The sequence below is a fragment of the Zeugodacus cucurbitae genome, chromosome 4, assembly GCF_028554725.1.
Source record: "Zeugodacus cucurbitae isolate PBARC_wt_2022May chromosome 4, idZeuCucr1.2, whole genome shotgun sequence".
NCBI lineage: Eukaryota > Metazoa > Arthropoda > Insecta > Diptera > Tephritidae > Zeugodacus > Zeugodacus cucurbitae.
The window spans coordinates 30036662-30058939 of NC_071669.1; the positions used below are offsets into that span (position 1 = coordinate 30036662).

Consider the following 22278-nt stretch of genomic DNA (forward strand, 5'->3'; position numbering starts at 1 on the left):
TGTATGTATCTAATCGCATATCGCAAATTTTAGACTTAGTTGGCCCAGAAGTTGCCCAAATGGCAACATGTTGCAAGTGCAGATAACCCAGCGGATCTTGGAACTAGAGGTTGTAAACCACTTCACCTCACCAGCACTACACTCTGGTGGAGTGGTCCTACGTGGCTAACAGAATCACAAGAATTATGGGCAAAGTCTCCTGTTCAGAAAATAATACCGCCGGAAAGTCAGAAAATTGAAAATTTTCATATCACTCCCGAAGAAGATGATATTATCCACCGATTTTCATCATCTCCTAGAGAACTAATGGTAGTCGCTTATATCCACAAATTTACCCAAAGACTTAAACAAAAAATGAAAGGAATACCAAATGACCCTTGCGAGCCACTTGCAACATACCAAAGTTTGTATCATCACATACACCCAAACTCAATCGAGAGAAATCTAAGTTGCTCGATAGGCAACCTACCGAAAAGGGAAAGTCCCTTCTCGTCTTAGACCCATTCTTGGACGCTAAGGGATTAATCAGGGCAAATGGAAGATTAGCGAACTCCAGCCTTAGTTACAACGAACGACATCCCATCATTATTCCAGTGAAATCCATCTCTGCATGGTGAGCATCGCCTGATGCAACAAATGGTCCGTCAAGAAATTTATATATCGCGACTAAAGCCACAAATCAAAAGGACGATTTTTATGTGCAAACAATGTACTGTATACAAGCACTAAATGCGAACGCAGATCATGGCAGCTTTACCACCTGAAAGCTGCAATTATGCTCTACCCATCACTTGGGTTGATTTTGCTGGACTTTTCCAGATAAAGTCCCCAATGTTAAGGTCTTTCTTTTTAGAAAAGGGTATGTGGCAGTTTTTGTATGCTTTACGACAAAGGAAGTACACCTTGAGCTATGTTCAGATCTGACTACTGCGGCTTTTCTTGCAGCATTTGCACGCTTTGTCGGACGACGCGGTTTTCCTTCAAAGATAGTGAGCGACAGTGAAAAAAACTTTGTCGGAGCCTAAAAAGCCACAGAGAAGGAGTTTATAAACGTCATGAAAGAAGTCACCCCTGATATTGTCAATAAATATGCACCCCAAGGAATCGATTGGCAATTTATACCCCCTTGTACTCCACTCATAGGCGGACTCTGGGAATCATCAGTAAAAAGCTTTAAGTCCCATTTGAAGAAAACGGCAGGTAAAGCCTTCCTCCAATGGAATGGCTACTAGGCCGCATTAAAAAGGTTCATCGGGGATCAGATGGTTACATAAAAGTAGTCGATGTAAGAACACAAACCGGCATATTAACACGGCCAGTCGTTAAACTGTGCTTTCTTCCAAACAGCGAAGAACAATTTGCACCAAAACCGCAAAATAAATCGCAAAATTAATTAAAAATCCTCAATCAATACGCGAATTCGTAAAATTCAAAATAAAATCGTTTATAACTCGTAAACACAAAACGAACTCAAACAAGCGCGAATAAAATAAAACTATTATATGTGTGTATCAATATGTATATATACCCTCATAACCAAAATAACATAATTTCAGATTAAGTTCCAAACCACCTTTTTATATATATTCATATTCCCATACAAATCGGCACCGAGTTGGTGGTGTCCGAAATCGCTACACCAAAAGCGTCAGGTGCACCCGTTGCTGCACCAAGGACCAAGGCTATGCGACCGCCATCCGCCGCAGCAGTAAGGGAGATAAGGGAAGATCAGCTATTGGAGCCACAGGGACCTCCACGTTGCAGCCTGTGCCATCGCACACATGCCCTTAAACGATGCTCCATATTTCAGAGCATGAAGCCCGCTCAACGACAACAGATTGCACGAGCACACGGGCATTGCATGACCTGCCTAGCAGATGATCACGTCACTATAGAGTGCTGGGCCGACTGTGCATGTCAATATTAATATATCAAAAAACCCAAAACCCACACCACACTCTCTTTCACCGATTTCCCAGACAAGCCGGTCCGTCGTCGAATCACATCAACCCTGTATCATACCACGCAGAGATCGAGTCAAGCGATGACGACGTACCAAACTAACTGCAGCACGTGCACGGCCATATCCACCACGCCACGCTCATCGCCAGCAACAACGACGCTCAAATGGGTTGAGCGCTGTAGTCCATACACTGCAACAGCTGCAGAGGCTCGTAGCCGATTAATTCGTCTAGGGGGCCGGGTTGTTTACATGACTTATGAATGCAAAAACATCTCACATCACGTCACATCTCAACCCAACAGTTCACTACCCAAACCAAGGATTCTAATTCCGTCCGTCCATTCCAATGAGGATACGGATACCTATTTTAGTGCGCTGTGTGTGTGTGCGGTGACTCAAATAAGTTTATTAGATTAATAAACCAGATTGTGTCGACATAAGAAAGATAACACACCAACTTGTTTTCACATTAGAATAAGTTAAACCGAAAATTGGAAATTGAATAATAAAATATTATAACGAATAATAAAATATAATAAAAATATTATATAATATATAAATATTAACCCACTATTAGAAGAAAAAGATTCCCTCTGAATTACATTAAAATATCTGAAAGATATGGTGATATTTTCGGTGAAAAATTACGCTTAGACACTTAGTTCTTCATTTCGATATCGGGGACCTGAAAAGTTATAGTCCGATCTCGGCAATTTTTTCATAAGTGATGTCACACCTTAAATACAGTATTTGTGTAAAGTATTTGGTATCCCTACGAAACTAATATGGCTATGTAAGCTGATACGAGGGCTGCTATATATATTTCTGTCCTAATAATGAAAATAGAAATATTTATCAATGAAAATGGTTTTATTGTTTTTCAAAATATTCTCCATCAAGATTTATATACTTTTGCATGCGCTCAAACCAATTTTCGAAGCACTTTTTTGAGCGATTGTCAAATTGTGCGGGATCCAACGAGAACAAACCTTTTTTACGGCCAGGTGTTAATGCAATATCGAATGTATACTGGTGGGAGAAATGCATAGGCATGCCTCTATCTGAAGGTATTTTATATGACGGTCTTGCATTATCAGTTCACGTACGGCATCGATGTTTTCTGGCACAACGGCTGTTTTTGGACGACCTTCACGGAATTCGTCTTTGAACGAGCGTCGGCCACGATTGAATCGTTTTGAACCAGTTTTTCACAGTGCTATAGGATGGTGCTTCATAGCCATACAAAGATTTTAGTTCATCGATGTACTCTTGTCGCGATAATCCACGTCGAAAGTTGTGAAAAATGATCGCACGAAAATGTTCAGGAGTTAATTCCATTCTTTGGTCAAGATGAATTTTTTAATTCCCTATAAATAAAACAATTCACGATTAAATGACAAAACGTTCTGGGTGATGTTATGCTAAAAAATGTCAAACTTTCCAATGTAAATGTCAGATTGCACCTGGCAACACTTAGTGTTGCCTAGGCCAGAAATATATATAACAGCCCTCGTATTGACCAACACCAAAAAACTCCGTCATGATCGGGAAGGACTTCTCCGAGCCGTTCGATAGCAAACGAGGCTTCAGACAGGGTGACTCACTATCGTGCGACTTCTTCAATCCATTGCTGGAAAAAATAACACGAACTGCAGAGCTAAATAGAGAAGGTACAATGTATTATAAGTTTACAGCTGCTGGCGTACGCCGATGATATTGATACCATCGGAAGCGCCGTTTGTTCTGCTTTTTCCAGACTTGATAAGGAAGCGAAGAGTATGGGTCTGGTGGTGAATGAGGACAAGACGAAATATCTCCTGTCATCAAACAAACAGTCAGCGGACTCGTGTCTTAGTTCCCACGTCACTGTTGACAGTCATAACATTGAAGTTGTCGATAGTTTCGTCTTCTTAGGAACAACCATTAACAACACCAACAATGTCAGCCTCGAAATCCAACTCAGAATCAGTACGATTTATACGACGACATTGACATAGTTCAGCGAATAAAAAGATAGCGGCTACGCTGGCTAAGTCATGTTGTACGAATGGATGAAAACACTCCAGCTCTGAAAGTGTTCGATGCAGTACCCTTCCATAAATCGAACTTTTTGACCAGCACATAATTCAAAATTTAAAATTTTTCTATCAAAGAACAATTTTAAAGGAGTCCCTGTATTCGTATGGATGCGAACAAAAAATATGATATTACACTTATAGATTTCATAAATCGTCTAACAAAGGCATAAGATACAGACGTCAAAAGCCAAAAAATAGCAAAGTGCAACAAACAAAATTACAGAAAACATGTTTTAATGTATTTAAATAAAACGTTTGACGAAGTAAATAAATAAAACTGTGTACAAATCTATATTTTACAGCTTTTTGAAAAATTAATGTTTTAATGAACATTTCTATAACTTGAAGTCTCTCTAATTCGAAGTTTTTAGTGGATTATGGTGATTCGAGTTAGAGAATTTCCACTGTATTTTACTTGGGTCGTTATTTTTATACAAAGAGGAAAAATATGAACATGTTGATGCTCGCGCTATTGAGCCATTTTAATATTAAGAAGTTTATTTTTCCCTTTTTTGTATAAAAAAATGAAAATAAAGAGTGTAACATTGACGAAATTGTTTTCTATATGATGGATCAACGTTTGCGAACCGCTGCATAAATCGTCCATATGTTCTTATACATTTTTCCTATTTCTATTTCTTCTCATTTGCCTAATATTCAAGGTTAAGCATTAGAAGTCATTCACCTCAATGCAGTTAATAATTGTATTTGCATTGTGTTTGCTTGCATTTGCTGTGTACACTTATGCTAACGCTATGTTTCGCTCACGCAATTATGCATATGTTTGTTTGTCCACATTTGTTAGTCTTATTAACATGTACTAAGCTTAATATGTAAGTAGCCTATTGCAATGCTGCATTCCCATTTTACATTTCTCCTTTGATAACTGAATCATATGTATATGAAGAAGCAATAGCGTTAAGTAGGTTCGTAGTATATTAACTGAACTGTTAAAAGTACATGACATATTTATGTATATATGAATTAATACAAAGCCGAATTATGTATTAGCGGTATTGAAATATTGTTTATAATAGTATTTAAGGGAAATAATTTTGCAATAAAGTTAGTCTAATAGCTGACCACCTTACAGTGTCATTACTCGGCCCTTTATTTCTTCGTCGCTACAACTCCGCTTGTGCGTTGTTTGCTTTGTTAAAAAGCTTATAGCCCTACATTTGGCGCCAAACGTGGGGCACGAGTAAGTTGTTTCGTTGTTTGCACATCATTTCGGAGTTTGGTGGTCAGTATTAGATTGCATCGTTGGACATTATCGTCGTTGGATCTTCTCCATTGAATACATCGTCATCGTTCGCACACAGTCAGTATTAGACTGCATCGTTGGACATTATCGGCGTTGGATCTTCTCCATTGAATACATCGTCATCGTTCGCACACAGTTAGTAATAGACTACATCGTTGGACATTATCGTCATTGCATCTTCATCATCGAACATCTTTACCATTGAACACGCCAGCATCGCTCAAACAGCACAGCATACCTGTGTGCCGCCGTTACGTTTCGTCAGTACCACTTCCTGCAGGTGATATTCGTATGTTTGTTGCATCTCATACTTATTAATTTTTTTGATACTTGCAATAAATTAACTAATCATTTATTACCTAAGTAGTCACTAGAATTATAGTTATAATTATTCAAAATAATTTTGTACATGAAGCACATAAAATATTCTGTTCTACAATGTCTCTGGACGAATTAAAACAACAACGCGCTAGCACCAAGAAAAATATTTCGCGGATTAAAAATATCATCGATGCTAGCTTCCTACCAGATGGAAAGGTTCTTTCAGTGGCTGGATATAAATGCCGTCTAGGCATCTTGGAGTCCTATTTCAAGCAGATTCTCTCAATTCAAACTAACATCGAAAGATTGGATGAACTTTACATTACAACCAAATTGATTATTCAATCGCAACTGGCAGAAGATAACAATATTTCACTTTCGAATACAACTTGCGTGGTACAATTAAGTTCAAAACTTCCACCACTTAAGCTTCCTACGTTTGATGGCAAGTATTCGAATTATCAAAACTTTATTACCTCGTTCAAGCAAATAATTGATCACGAGTTCAATTTAACAAATATCGAAAAATTCAACCATTTACGAAATTGTCTCCAAGGCCAAGCCTTAGAAACTGTAAATGCGTTTCAAGTGATAAATGAAAACTACCCAAAGGCGTTAGAACGATTGAAGATACGGTTTGACAACAAAACGTTAATTTTCTTGGAAGGAATAAATTCTCTATTTGATTTACGAGCAGTTGTGAAACCTAATGGCATCCAGCTAAGAAGTTTGATTGACAAAGCTTCTGCTATTTATGGTTCTTTAACATCACTAGGTAGTGACAGGCAAATTTCTAAAGCTATGCTAATTTATCTAATATTGCAGAAGTCTGATGAACAGACCAACAAAAAGTGGAAAGAGTCGCTAGGCTTCAGAACGCTGCCGTCGTGGGAAGATTGTATTAAAGTTTTTGAAAGACATTGCCAATATCTAGAGTCACTCGACAACACGCATGGTACTTCGTCAGCTCAAGGTGCTAACAAACACTCCATTTCGACATCAAGGAGTCAACCAAGAGGTTATACTTTTTCCTGCTTCAGCGTATTGTGCCAATTTTGTTTTAATAGCAACCACAAGATTTTTAATTGTGAACGATTTAAGTCGCTAAACATCACTCAACGTTTCGATCATGCAAAGAAAATTAGACTTTGCATCAATTGCCTATCGAAGGGACATCAAGTCGCCAATTGTCCATCATCACACAGATGCCAACAAACAGCTACTCAACCATTTTCTACACAAGAGGCAGCCGTACATACACACTTGAATAATTCATCGTTGGATAATGTAATCCTTGCAACTGCAAAAATTTTCGTTCGTGATTCAACGGGGAATTATAGATTGGGTACAGCACTGCTAGATTCCTGTTCGCAAGTCAATTTCATAACAGATGATTTTTCGCAAAGTTTGCTGCTGCCTAGAAGCAAACAAAACATAGAAATTCAAAGAATCGGTATGTCGTCAACAAACATTAAATTCAAAACTTCAACTAACATCAAGCCGCAAGTCACCGGTTTCGAACTTCCATTAACCTTTTGTATCACATCGCACATCGCTTATCAACCAGATCCTGAAATCGACATTTCAACATGGAATATTCCAAACAATATTGTACTCGCTGATGATGAATTTCATATACCAAAGAAAATCGACATGTTGCTGGGTACGGAAACATTCTTCAGTCTCCTATCCGTAGGTCAAATTCAACTTGGTTCTAATTTACCTATGTTGCAAAAAACTCTCTTAGGATGGATCGTTTCGGGACGCTATAAGACCGGCAGTAACAACATATCTAAACCATCTTGTTTATTTTTAGCCAATGAATCTTTAGATGCCAAATTAGAAAAGTTGTGGAAATTGGAAGAAGTTACTACCATCCCAGAGGCTTGGACTCGTGAAGAAAAGATTTGCGATAATTTATATAATGCCACCGTGTCAAGAAGACCTTGCGGCAGAATAGTCGTCAAATTGCCTTTCAAGGTTGATCCGACGTGTCTGGGCGAGTCATATACTACGGCATTGCGACAATTCAATGCACAAGAACGTCGATTAGCCAAATCACCACAATTGGCAGCACATTATGTTGAATTTATGCGCGACTACGAGGGCCTGGGTCATAAGAGCATTGTGAATCCAAATCTCAACGAACCACATTATTTTATACCACATCATTGCGTGCTTATACCAACAAGTACAACAACAAAGCTTCGAGTTGTATTTGACGCCTCCTGTCGAACTACATTACAAAAATCACTAAACGATATGCAGATGGTTGGTCCTATAATCCAATGTGAACTTTTTATTCTTCTTCTTCGTTTCCGATTCAATAGGTTTGCACTCACTGCGGACATAGTCAAGATGTATCGACAAGTATTAATGCACGACGATTATCGAAAAGTTCCAGTACATTCTGTGGAGGAGTTCACCGACTGAAGACATTTTCACCTACCAACTAAATACTGTAACGTATGGAATGGCTGCTGCACCGTATCTTGCTATACGGAGTTTTATGTACCTAGCTGAGCAGCATTCAGAATAATACCCAATTGGCGTAAAGATCGTGAAATCATCATTTTACGTAGACGACTTACTCTGTGGTGCTGACAGTCTAACTGAACTCTCAAAGATAAAACAAGAGGTAACAGAACTGTTAGAATTGGGAAAGTTTAAATTAACAAAGTGGCATTCCAATCACCATCGATTCAGAGAAGACGACTCTGCAAAGGATCTAAACGTAGATTCATCTATTACCAATGCACTTGGATTCTCATCTTGATTGTTTTATTTTTTCATTTGAAGCAAAACTAGGACTCACTCGACTTACAAAGCGTTCTATTCTCTCTGTTGCATCGTCACTTTACGACCCACTTGGTATTTTGGTTCCCTATGAAAGACTAAAGCCCACCGTCAACAAACTGATTGGACCTTATCAGTGTGGCTTTAGACCTGGAAAATCGACAACTGACCAGATATTCACCATGGGTCAAATTTTGGAGAAGACCCGTGAAAAGAGGATCGACACACACCACCTTTTTGTCGATTTTAAAGCTGCTTTCGACAGCACGAAAAGGAGTTGCCTCTACGCCGCGATGTCTGAATTTGGTATCCCCGCAAAACTAATACGGCTGTGTAAATTGACGTTGAGCAACACCAAAAGCTCCGTCATGATTGGGAAGGACCTCTCCGAGCCGTTCGATACCAAACGAGGTTTCAGACAAGGTGACTCACTATCGTGCGACTTCTTTAACCTGATGCTGGAAAAAATTATTAGAGCTGCAGAGCTAAACCGAGAAGGTACAATCTTCTACAAAAGTGTACAGCTCCTGGCGTACGCCGATGATATTGATATCATCGGAAGCAACAACCGCGCCGTTTGTTCTGCTTTTTCCCGCATAGATAAGGAGGCGAAGCGAATGCGTCTGGAGGTGAATGAGGACAAGACGAAATATCTCCTGTCATCAAACATACAGTCGGCGCATTGGCGTCTTGGCTCCCACGTCACTGTTGACAGTCATAACTTCGAGGTCGTAGATAATTTCGTATACCTGGGAACCAGCATCAACAACACGAACAATGTCAGCCTCGAAATCCAGCGTAGAATAACTCTTGCCAACAGGCGCTACTTTGGACTGAGTAGGCAATTGAACAGTAAAGTCCTCTCTCGACGAACCAAAATCAAGCTCTACAAGTCGCTTATCATTCCCGTCCTGCTTTACGGTGCAGAAGCTTGGACGATGTCAACATCAGATAAGACGACACTAGGAGTTTTCGAGAGGAAAATTTTGCGTAAGATTTATGGTCCTCAGAACATTGGCAACGGCGAATACCGCAGACGATGGAACGATGAGCTGTACGAGTTATACGACGACATTGACATAGTTCAGCGAATAAAAAGACAGCGGCTACGCTGGCTAGGTCAAGTTGTCCGAATGGACGAAAACACTCCAGCCCTGAAAGTGTTCGATGCAGTACCCGCCGGAGGAAGCCGAGGAAGAGGAAGGCCTCCACTCCGTTGGAGGGACCAGGTGGAGAGCGACCTGGTTACACTTGGGATCTTCAACTGGCGCCGAACTGCGAAGGAGAGAGAGAGGTGGCGCACTATCGTCGATTCGGCTATAACCGGCTAAACGGTTGCAACACCAATCACACACATACATACATTATAACATCAAAAATCTTGTTGCAAGAAATATGGCTACTAAAGTTGGATGGCTACAACATATCGCTGATTTGCGCCCACGCCCCAACGGAAGAGATGTACGATGTGACCAAAGATGCTTTCTATGAGCACCTAGAATGCACCTATGAGCGCTGCCCCCGCCACGATGTCAAAATCGTGCTTGGCGATTTTAACGCCAGGGTGGGTAAAGAAGGTGTCTTTGGTACAACAGTCGGAAAATTCAGCCTCCATGACGAAACATCGCCAAACGTCCTGAGGATGATCGACTTCGCTGGGGCCCGAATAATAAAAAAATTCATCAAGCAACCTGGCTGTCCCCTGATCGAAACACGCGCAATCAAATCGATCACGTTGTGATAGACGGAAGACATGTATCCAGTGTTTTAGACGTGCGTACGCTCCGAGGACCAAACATTGACTCGGACCATTATCTAGTAGCAGCAAAGATACGCACTCGCCTCTGTGCAGCAAAGAACGCCCGTCAACAAACACAAGGAAGGTTCGACGTCGAAAAGCTGCAATCACAACCGACAGCCGAACGATTTTCTACTCGACTTGCACTCCCGCTCTCTGAGAGCACTCATCAGCATCTAGATATAAGGGAGCTGCGGAACGGCATCTCAAACTCATTGCATACCGCTGCAGCCGAAACAATTGGTCTCCGGCAACGCCACAAAACCAGTTGGTACGATGAGAATTGTCGTTCCGCAGTGGAGAGAAAACAGACTGCCTACCTCGCAACGTTGCGATCGACCACAACACGTTCGGGGTGGGATAGATATCGAGAACTGAAGAGGGAAGCGAGACGCATTTGCAGACGTAAAAAGAAAGAGGCCGAAATGCGTGAGTATGAATAGCTTGAAAAGCTGGCCGACATGGGTAATGCTCGAAAATTTTATGAAAAGATGAAGCGATTTACAGAAGGTTTCAGAAGGTAGGAGATGGCGAACCCGATTCCCCAATCGATGACGATGGAATAGATGTTCCATTACCCGACCATGAAGAAATTCGAATAGCAAATACCCGCTTGAAGAACAACAAAGCGGCGGGGGCCGATGGATTACCGGCCGAGCTATTCAAAAACGGCGGCGAAGAACTGATAAGGTGCATGCATCAGCTTCTTTGTAGAATATGGTCGGAAGAAAGCGTGCCTGACGATTGGAATCTTAGTGTGCTCTGCCCAGTCCATAAGAAGGGAGACCCCACAATCTGCGCCAACTACCATGGTATAAGTCTCCTCAATATCGCATATAAGGTTTTGTCGAGCGTATTGTGTGAAAGACTAAAGCCCACCGTCAACGAACTGATTGGACCTTATCAGTGTGGCTTTAGACCTGGAAAATCGACAATGGACCAGATATTCAGCATGCGCCAAATCTTGGAAAAGACCCGAGAGAGAAGAATCGATACTCACCATCTTTTTATCGATTTTAAAGCTGTCTTCGATTGCACGAAAAGGAGCTGCCTTTATGCCGCTATGTCTGAATTTGGTATACCTGCAAAACTAATACGGCTATGTAAGCTGACGTTGAACAACACCAAAAGCTCCGTCAGGATCGGGAAGGACCTCTCCGAGCCGTTCGATACCAAACGAGGCTTCAGACAGGGTGACTCACTATCGTGCGACTTCTTCAATCTGTTGCTGGAAAAAATAATACGAGCTGCAGAGCTAAATAGAGAAGGTACAATCTTCTACAAGAGTGTACAGCTCCTGTGTATGCCGATGATATTGATATCATCGGAAGCAACAACCGCGCCGTTTGTTCTGCGTGTTCCAGACTAGATAAAGAAGCGAAGCTTATGGGTCTGGTGGTGAATGAGGACAAGACGAAATATCTCCTGTCATCAAACAAACAGTCAGCGCAATCGCGTCTTGACTCCCACGTCATTGTTGACAGTCATAACTTTGAAGTTGTAGATAATTTCGTTTATCTGGGAACCAGCATTAACAACACCAACAATGTCAGCCTTGAAATCCAACGCAGAATCACTCTTGCCAACAGGTGCTACTTTGGACTGAGTAGGCTATTGAAAAGTAAAGTCCTCTCTCGACGAACTAAAATCAAACTCTATAAGTCGCTCATTATTCCCGTCCTGATGTATGGCGCTGAAGCGTGGACGATGACAACATCCGATGAGACGAATCTTGGGGTTTTCGAGAGAAAGGTTTTGCGCAAGATTTATGGTCCTCTAAACATTGGCAACGGCGAATACCGCAGACGATGGAACGATGAGCTGTACGATTTATACGACGACATTGACATAGTTCAGCGAATAAAAAGACAGCGGCTACGCTGGCTAGGTCATGTTGTACGGATGGAAGAAAACACTCCAGCTCGGAAAGTATTCGATGCAGTACCCGCTGGAGGAAGCCGCGGAAGAGGACGAACTCCACTCCGGTGGAAAGACCAAGTGCAAAGTGACCTGACTTCACTTGGTGTTTCCAGTTGGCGCCAAAAAGCAAAAAGGAGGAATGAGTGGCGCGCTCTGGTGGATTCGGCTATAATCGCTTAAAGCGGTTCTTACGCAAATATATATATATATAAAGTTGGATTGGGGTGAATCAGTGCCACAGAACATTGGATCGGCTTGGAAAAACTTCCTGAATTTCTTATCGGATCTTTCTTTAATTAAGGTGCCGCGGTCTTGTTTTTCGACAAATATGTAGTCTCATCAGATACATTGATTCTGTGACGCATCTATTCGCGCATATGGCTGTGCAATATATACTCGTGTTATCAACAAATTTGACACTACTGCAATTCGCTTACTCACTGCTAAGTCCAGAGTTGCACCCATCAAAAAACAATCATTACCAAAATTAGAACTTTGTGGCGCTCTTCTCCACGCTCGTTTATTAGCAAAAATCAAACCAACAATTTCTCATAAATCTTTTAATATTTTTCTTTGGACAGACTCACAAATAGTCTAACATTGGCTGAAGATGCATTCTGCAACACTATTGACTTTTGTAAGCAATCGAATTTCGGAAATTCAGGATTTAACCAAAGGTGCCCATTGGAGACATGTACCAACTCATTGTAACCCGGCGGATGTTGCGTCTAGAGGATGTACTGTAAAGGAACTTGTTAATTCAATATGGTACACAGGGCCAGGATTTCTATACGAAAACCAAGACAAATGGCCAAAAGACAGCTGCAATGATATCGACATGGAAGTTGTCGAAAGGGAGAAACGAAAATCAGCATTCAATTCAATCGTTAGCACCAATTACATTTTGGAAATCGTGAATCAGCGGAGTAACCACACTAGCAGCCTTCGATTAATAGCATAAATGTTTCGCGTCATCAATAATTGTCGACATAGTACAAAACTTAATGAATCAACACTTTCACCACAAGAGTTGCATCACGCCTTACTTTGCTGTTGCCAAGCAAATGCGAATTCGTTGAACATTACGTTCGCCACCTACATCAGAAACATTACCACGCAGGACCAAAGGCACTCGTTGCACTAAGAAGAGTTCAGTTTTGTTTAGTCAATGCACGCGATTTAACAAGACGTATCGTCAGATCGTGCACACATTGTATACGTTACAAACCAAAACTGATGAACCAAGTAATGGGACAGTTACCTGTCGAGCGATTGACTCCATCTCGCCATTTTGAACGTTGCAGTATTGACTTCTGCGGACCAGTCAACGTATATTTACGTATTCGAGGCAAAACACCTTATAAAGCGTACATACCGATCTTCGTTTGTCTAGCGACAAAGGCGGTCCACATCGAACTTGTATCGGATCTATCCACGGATGCATTCTTAGGATCATTGAAGCGGATGATTGGAAGAAGAGGGAGGGTACTCCGACACCCGACATCTTTTGTGATAACGCAACAAATTTTGTAGGCGCTTGCAGCAAATTAGCTGAATTAAAGTCATTTTTGTTTAAAACCGAAAACAAAGATCAATTGTAAAATATTGTGCTAATGAATTTATAAACTTCAATTTCATTCCTCCCAGAGCACCTCATTTCGGCGGTATTTGGGAGGCCGCAGTCAAATCGGCTAAGGGTCATCTTAATCGTACCATCAAAAATGCAAGACTCACAGCTGAAGAACTAACAACAGTGCTGGTGGAGATAGAAGCTGTATTAAATTCTCGGCCATTTACACCATTGTCATCGGATCCAAACGATTATGAAGCATTAACTCCGGGACATTTTATTATTGGTAGTGCACTGTGAGCACCCCAGAGCGAAGATTGTCAGCTCAAATAAGCAGCTTACACAAATGGAATCAAATCACAAGCATTAAACAGACGATTTGGAACAGGTGGTCAAATGATTACATCAACTAACTACAAGTGCGACCAAAATGGTTTTCGGAACTACCAAACATCAACAACAACTCATTGGTCGTCATCCATGAAGACAACATACCACCACAAAAAAGGCATATTGGAAGAGTTATAAAATGTATACCAGGAAAGGACTCTAAAATACGTGTGGTGGATATTCGAACAACGAAGGGAATCATTCAGCGACCATTTCTACCTTTTTGAAAGCCTTTCAACGGGGCCGGGATGTTGGATCAACGTTTGCGAACCGCTGCATAAATCGACCATATGTTCTTATACATTTTTCCTATTTCAATTTTTTCTCATTTGCCTAATATTCAAGGTTAAGCATTAGAAGTCATTCACCTCAATGCAGTTAATAATTGTATTTGCATTGTGTTTGCTTGCATTTGCTGTGTACACTTATGCTAACGCTATGTTTCGCTCACGCAATTATGCATATGTTTGTTTGTCCACATTTGTTAGTCCTATTTAACATGTACTAAGCTTAATATGTAAGTAGCCTATTGCAATGCTGCATTCCCATTTTACATTTCTCCTTTGATAACTGAATCATATGTATATGAAGAAGCAATAGCGTTAAGTAGGTACTTAGTACATTAACTGAACTGTTAAAAGTACATGACATATTTATGTATATATGAATTAATACAAAGCCGAATTATGTATTAGCGGTATTGAAATATTGTTTAGAATAGTATTTAAGGGAAAGAATTTTTTCAGTCTAATAACTGACCACCTTACAGTGTCATTACTCGGCCCTTTATTTCTTCGTCGCTACAACTCCGCTTGGGCGTTTCGCTTTTTGCAAATTTGCGCGGTTATTAAAAAGCTTATACCCCTACACTATATATTGCATGCGATTACAGCATAGCAAATTTTTGCCAATAATGAACAAAGTTTAGAATTCGTAGTCCCCAAGGAACTTTTCTGAAACTAAACATAACAACCAACTAAATTGCATCCCAAATATTTTTAAATAAATTATAATTAAAGTATTCACTCTCACAAACTTCACGTCTAAACCAAGAGCAAAGGATTTATTCTAAAATTCAATTTAAATTATTAACTATTTTGCAACAAATATTGAAATGCATGTGAGAACGTACATTAGAATACATTTTTCAATAAAAAGAATAAGAAAAGATTCATCTGATTTTCAACCAACCAACATATACGCGCGGCACTCCCTGTTTGTTATCGAGGTTAACGAGTAAAGGCGGCATAACCTTGTCATCTATGTAGAGTAAATGGGGTTGTAAAACCAAACCAAATACTTTGCATCAGGTCAGTCGATATCTTGACATCAGAATCGGATAGATAGGCTGGTCAATCTTAAACCAATCTTATCAACGAAGCAACAATAAGGAAGGTTCTGTTAAAACAAACTCTCATCCAAAACGGCCTTTTGAGTGAAAAATAGGGCCAGATTCGGAGCATGAAATATTTGCGCACTCCCAGAAATATAACGTCTAGTCCAAGACCAAAGGATTTATTGTGAAATAGAAGTTAAATTATTAACTATTTTGCAATAATATTTTGCAATAAATATAGAAACGCATGTGAAAGCTTTCGCTATTGAATAATTCAATTAAATTTTTCATTACAATTCAATATAATTGGGCAGAATCATATGTTTCTGTTTACATTATTTTGTTATCCACACGTGTTTTATCAAAATTGTCACGGAATACCAAAAAATGGCCGAGTAGTTTCTGAGATATAGTTTTTTGACCCATAAGTGCGCGACGCCACGCCCATTTTCCTTTCAAAAAAATCTGAGTGCTGTCATCTGTCATTTTTTCTGTAAAATTTTGTGTTTCGAAGTTTCGACAAGATATCTGGAGTTGAAATCCGGATGTCTGTCCGTCCGTCTGTCCATGCAAGCGATAAATTGAGTAAAAATTGAGATATATTAATGAAACTTTGAACACATGTTCCTTAGGACCGTGAGAGGGTTGCTTTCGAAAATGGGCAAAATCGGAAACCAAAAACACATAAAATGTCATAACTAAGCCATAAATAAAGTTATAACAGTAAAAGTTGGAATAAAAGATCGCACTAGGATGGGGCATATTTGGACGTAATTTTTTTGGGGAAGTGGACGTGACCCTCCCCAATATCGGTTATTTATGTAAAACTCGCAAACCAATGAAGCTATATAAACCAAACTTTCTGCAGTCGATTCTCTTACGTACCCTACCACACACCGTGAAAATAGTTGAAATCGGATAATAATCACGCCCACCTCCCATACAAAAAACGTCAGAAACACTAAATTTTGCAGAAGAAATAGCAGAAGGAAGCTGCACTCATATTTTTTTACAAAAAGGAAAATGGGCGTGGCATCGCCCACTTGTAAGTCAAAAACCATATCTCAGGAACTATTCGACAGATTTCAATGAAATTCGGTATATAATATTTTCTTCACACCCTGATAACACGGATAAAAAATGGGCGAAATCGGTTCACAACCACGACTACTTTCTTTATAACTCAATTTTTAATTCCATCTGATTCCTTCACTTTATAATGTATACATAAGGAACCAATGAAGATAGCAGAATAAAACTTTACACAAATAGTGTATATCATATCTGGGTTCATTTGTGAAAAAATTGTCGGAAACGGACAATAACTTTACAAGGTATCAAACATGTTGAGCTCAGCGCCTAAGGGCAAATTTTAACCGAAAATATGGGCAAATCTCTTAGATAATTTAATGTAAATCAGAGGAAATTGTTTTCTTCTAATAGTGTGTCTCTGTTCCAAAAATTATTAAAATCGGGTCATAACATCTCCTCACTCCCATTACGTAATTATAGGTTTTTTCAAAAATACGGTGGGCTTTATTCCGCATATACATACGTATTGGTTAATATGTGAGATTTCTTAGCAAAATTAAGTGAGCGTTTAGTCTTGGATAAAGTGCACCTTGCTGGTAAATGAATGAAATTCGGTTCAGGAATTACTTCAGCCCTCATATACTATATATGACAATTTTCGTTATTCTATTAAACTTTATGCTGAATTTATGGGTAAATTTGTGTGTTATCTTAATAAAATTACTTCAATAAATTGCGAGAGTATAAAATTTTCGGTTACAACCGAACTTAGCCCGTCCTTACTTGTTTTTAATTAAGTTAACGGTTGCTCGGACAGACAAACATCCGGATTTCAACTCGTCTCGTCATGCTGATCATTTTGATATACATATATAACCATATATCTAACTCCTTTAGTTTTATGACTTACTAACATCCTTTATGTGAACAAAACTACAATACTCTCTTTGCAAAACGACATCTGATCGTGGCACTCATTGACCGTAGTAACCCGCTGGGGCAGATGTCACAGGAGCGGTGGAAAATAGTGGAAATGAAGCTATTGGAAGCCCTCTTCGCGAGGATGGATGCTGAGCCAAGCGCACCTATGCGCACATTTGATGGAGCTGATGGAGGCCAAAGCTACATCCTCCAGATCAATAAGGCGGCGGGCGACATTCTGTACGCAAGGATCGGGAAGATGGCGTGGGGCGTTGGAAGCGTGTTCTTTCGCCTCAAGAAGCGCTACCCCGCAGACGGCAACGGATACACGCTCGAGAAAACTAAGGTGGAGAAGGATCTCGGTTTAGAAGAGATCCTGGCGACTTCACTGGTCCTACAGGAGGTGGAGAAGGCACCTATCCAGCACTCTGGAAATGCAGAACCGAGAGCTGAGGGTAATACAGGAGAACCTCCACAAAAGTAGGGTCGCCTCCGCCGAGCTCTTCCTCAACTTAGAGAAGGGCGGTTACGATGTGGCTTTAGTCCAAGAAAGTCAAACTTCACCACATAGACCCCGAGCGTTATTAACAAGGTAAGCCATATTAGTGAGCAAAAATATGTATTCCCATATTGATCTTAGCCTCTCCACAGACGACCTGACTGTTGTGACGGTAAAGGATGTCAAGGGTGAGCCTATACTCTTTGCATTCTGTTACCTGCCACATGATGACGAGGTCCATAGGCTGGTAGCGGCATCCAGAAGAACGAAGCAGGCGCTAGTAGTGGGAGCCGATGCAACAAGTAGTCTAGTGATAGCTAACCGAGGAGAGGAGCCTACATATATAAGACCCACCTCAAAAAACGCCTTAGACATAACACTGTATACCGGTTGATGTGCAATAGTAGAGAATTGGAGAGTGCTATGAACACCGTCATTCTCTGAAATTAAGGTAGACGTTAGGAGAAATCCCAGAAATACAAACTGGGATCTCTATGTTCAAATATTAGAGCACAAAAGACTAAGACCTTGCGTGTTCAATTCTCATGAAGAAGTAGAGGCAGGCGTGAATCCAGTCACGATTAAAGCGCAAAACGAAGCCCCCTTGGTGGAATAGGGAGCTCGGATTGCATAGACGCATGGTACGTGATATGTTCAACCGGGCCAAACAAGCAAAAAGTGAGGACTGTTGGAACGAGTACAAGGATCTTTTAAGGGACTGCAAAAAGTTGGTGCGCAGGACCAAACGTCAGTCCTGGATACACTTTTGTAGCAGCTTGGAAAAGACCAACGAGGCGAGACTCAGGAAGCTACTATCCAAAAGCCCTGCCCCGCTTGGTCTAATTCGCAAAGGTGACGGGGGGTGGACGGATAACTGTAAGGATTCATTAGAAGACCTGTTCAGTGTGCTCTTCCCGGGCTACAAGAACACGGCTAGTCCCATTAATGAAGGAAAAAGGGCTGTAAGTGTACCCGAAAATATCATCACAACACGGAGGATAGAATGGGCAATCCAGTCCTTCGACGCATTTAAATCACCCGGTACTGATGGAATTATTCCTGGCGTGGTGCAAAGAGCTCAATGGCTGGTTGTGCCGTGGCTAAAAACAATTTTCAGGGGTGCTTGAAGTTCGGCTATGTGCCGCATTCATGAAGTGAGGCCAGGGTTGTGTTTATACCAAAGGCGGGTAAAAACAACCCAACCTACTCGAAAGAATTTAGACCCATAAGCTTAACTTACTTCCTCTTGTCAGCTTGTCTAAAGCGCAACATGCTTATACAAAAAGGCAGATCCGAGGAGACTGCACTCCATTCACTGGTATTCAGCATCGAAAAAGCTTCGGAATATAAGGAATATTCCCTCGGAGCTTTCCTGGACATCTCCGGAGTTGTTAACGTGTCAATGGAAGCCATTCTGAACTGTATCGAGTCAAAAGGCGTTGAAACTGCAATACAACGGTGGGTCAAAAGCCTCTTGACTTCAAGAAGTATAATAGCAGAATGGAATGATGACAGAATGATCAAGGAGGTCCGCAGAGGTACCCCACAAGGTGGGGTGTTATCTCTTTTATGCTCTGATTTCGTGTTTAACAGATAATACATTCGAAATTGACGTTATCTTACTTTGAAAATGGCGAAAGCATTGGATTTGTCAGTAATTTCGGTGAAAACGCATAAATTGAAAAACAAGGACAAATTGCTTTTATTGGGCATATATCACATCAAATTGTGGGAGATCAAATAGGCAAGTTTTATAAGTGCTTTACTACAATATGCGTTTTGTAAAACTAACCTCGAAAGAAAGTGCAAGACTAACGATTGATGCTGTTTTTATATTTTGTCAACAAGCTCGTATACCAACTCGAGATTCTCATAAATGTGCGAGAAAGCTACTTAAATTGTACGAAGATTGAAAAAACTTCAACAAAGTGAGAGTGGAGAAAATTAAAACCGGAATGAAACAAAAATTTGATGTTTTCATGTATACGTTAGATGATGATGAGGAATGAGGAAGATAAGGAAGTTTTGGAAAAAAGGCGACCTGGCTCAATGTTGGGAATTGATATGAAATTAGCATACAAAGAAGAAAGAACAAAATTGAGAAAAGGAAAATAAGCACGAAAATTAAAACATGAGGAAATATTAGAATTAAAACGATCAGGTAAGAAGTTTGATTAGTGTTCTGTGGATTCTATTTACAGCTTTTTACAAATATTATTATTATTATTAAATTATTATATTTTTATTTACAATTCTACGCGTAGTTATTATTTGTAATCATCATCATGGTATTTGACACACGAAACAGTAGAATTAGCATTTTTCGATCTAAGCGTTTCACTCCAAATCAAGCAAAAAATGGTGAACATTTAAACAGCGAAGGCTCCTGCTATAAATTTAATCAAATACCGTACATGTCCAAATTTGTAGGATTTGTTGGCTTGTGACTTATCTGATTTTGTCTCGAGTTTTTTTTTATCAATTTCGAACTTCAGACCGACTTCTTTGATTTAGATCCAGCTGTGTGGAAGGTCAATGAGGAATATCAAACAGCTTCGTAATTCCTTCAAAATTTATTTGTTGTTAACGATGTTGCAGAAATGAAAGATTATAATCACATTTTGACCCGCGATGAAGAAGAATCTCCATTTATATTGCATGTTATCGATTCATCCATACAAAATCATCCCTGCAAGTACCAGAAACTATTGTGTACGTGTGATCGTTCATCCCTTTCTTGCACATTACATTCATCATTTCACAATTTATATACACCTCTTGCACAATTCTGTAAATGATCTTGGTACAATTACGGATGAAAGACCCAAAACTGCGAACCAAAACTGCACTTTCAGTACTGCGACCCACAAAAGCCCAGAAACTATACTCCAAAATCCCAAATGAGAATTTAATAACAAAATCATTAATTATATTACATATTTATTGAAAATATCATTCCATTTAGGTGTTTATTATTATATTTACTTTATACATATACATATTATAGTACTACACTATATACATATGTATAAAGAATTGAATAGTTGAACAATTTTTGCTATCGGACAAAGGCTGGAAGAAGAGTGGCGAATGTCAAATACCCCGCGCGGGCTGGAAGTGTAAGCTGCGCACATTATGTGAGGACTCTTTTGGTTTCTTTAAGAGTTTTTATAAGATCTGTCCTTTCATTAATTTCACTAGTACTAGATTCATCTGGGAGGAATATAAATATAAAGTAAAATTTGAATTTTTATAGTTTGTAAAAAAAGTCCTCCTAATTAAACATACAAAGAGTTTTTAAATTTCTATGAGCACAAACATTTACTTAAATTTACCCTTTACTTTCTGTGTTTTAGCTGCTAATGGCACGGCCAAGTGCCGGTAAGCCCAAAAATACTGAAACTGCTTTGCCCTCTAGCTCATTGGCATAACCCAGTTGACACACGTCGTGATAATAAACGGTTTCAAAAGCACCTAAACCATGTCGTTCCAATTTTCGTGCTTGTGTAAAAAAGTGTCTGTAAATGATTTGTGTTCCATGTAGCAGCGTTTGCATCCATAGTTCTGAATTTGCTTGCAGCACATATTCCATAGCTTCGAAAGGATATTCCATTCGATTAAAAAGACGTCCCCGGGTTTGTGGTTGGTTACGGAATGGATTTTTTGTTGTATTGTCGGACTGCTTCAAATATCTGTTCATCAGGTGCCGAACTGTGTTGATGAGCAGAAACTTTTGCGAGTTCGATAATTGTGCTAGGCATCCTTTCAATTTGACAATTTGTTGTCGAATGATAGGCTGGAGTTTTGGTATGCTTTTTTTTATAGTAGGGGGAAGCATCGCAAGCCGAACTTTAATCCGCTAAACCTAAGCTACTCCCAACACAGGACTCTCCCACGGAAACACCGGATTAAGTATTACTTCGTGGGAGTGGTTAGACTTTTACGTCTCCTGTATAGCACGGACTGACTGACGCCTAATCTATTGCAAATGTCTCAGTGCTGTCATAATGAAAGCTGCCGCTTCGCTAACAGCTTTCCAATTATCGGAGGACTGACACATAACTGCAGTCAAACATGATTGTTTTCAACTTTTCCCTTATATCTAAGAAGCGAGGGCAATAGAATAATACGTGCTCAGGGTTTTCTACGGACTCTGCACACATCGGACAATATGGACTGACGTCATGACGGAATTTAAATAGGTAACTTCTAAAGCACCCGTGACCACTTAATATTTGGGTCAGGTCGAAATCAAGGTCCCCATGCTTTCTATATATTCACGTGTGGATGTCAGGTATCAGTCTGTGAGTCCACCGTCCTTTGGTCAAGGTTTTCCACCGTTGCTGCCACATTGTGGAGCTCACTTTTCTCTGCTCTAGCTATACTGTAT

The 22278-nt window shown here is 40.0% G+C and overlaps 1 protein-coding gene across 1 annotated transcript; it reads left to right on the forward strand.

Moving 5' to 3' along the window:
* Positions 1–7081: 7081 nt before the first annotated feature.
* On the forward strand, positions 7082–8082 carry LOC105219961 (uncharacterized). Its single transcript, XM_011196321.2, has 2 exons — positions 7082–7897; positions 7957–8082. The coding sequence occupies exons 1-2, from the start codon at positions 7082–7084 to the stop codon at positions 8080–8082; spliced, it is 942 nt and encodes a 313-aa protein (XP_011194623.2).
* The last annotated feature ends 14196 nt before the right edge of the window (positions 8083–22278 follow it).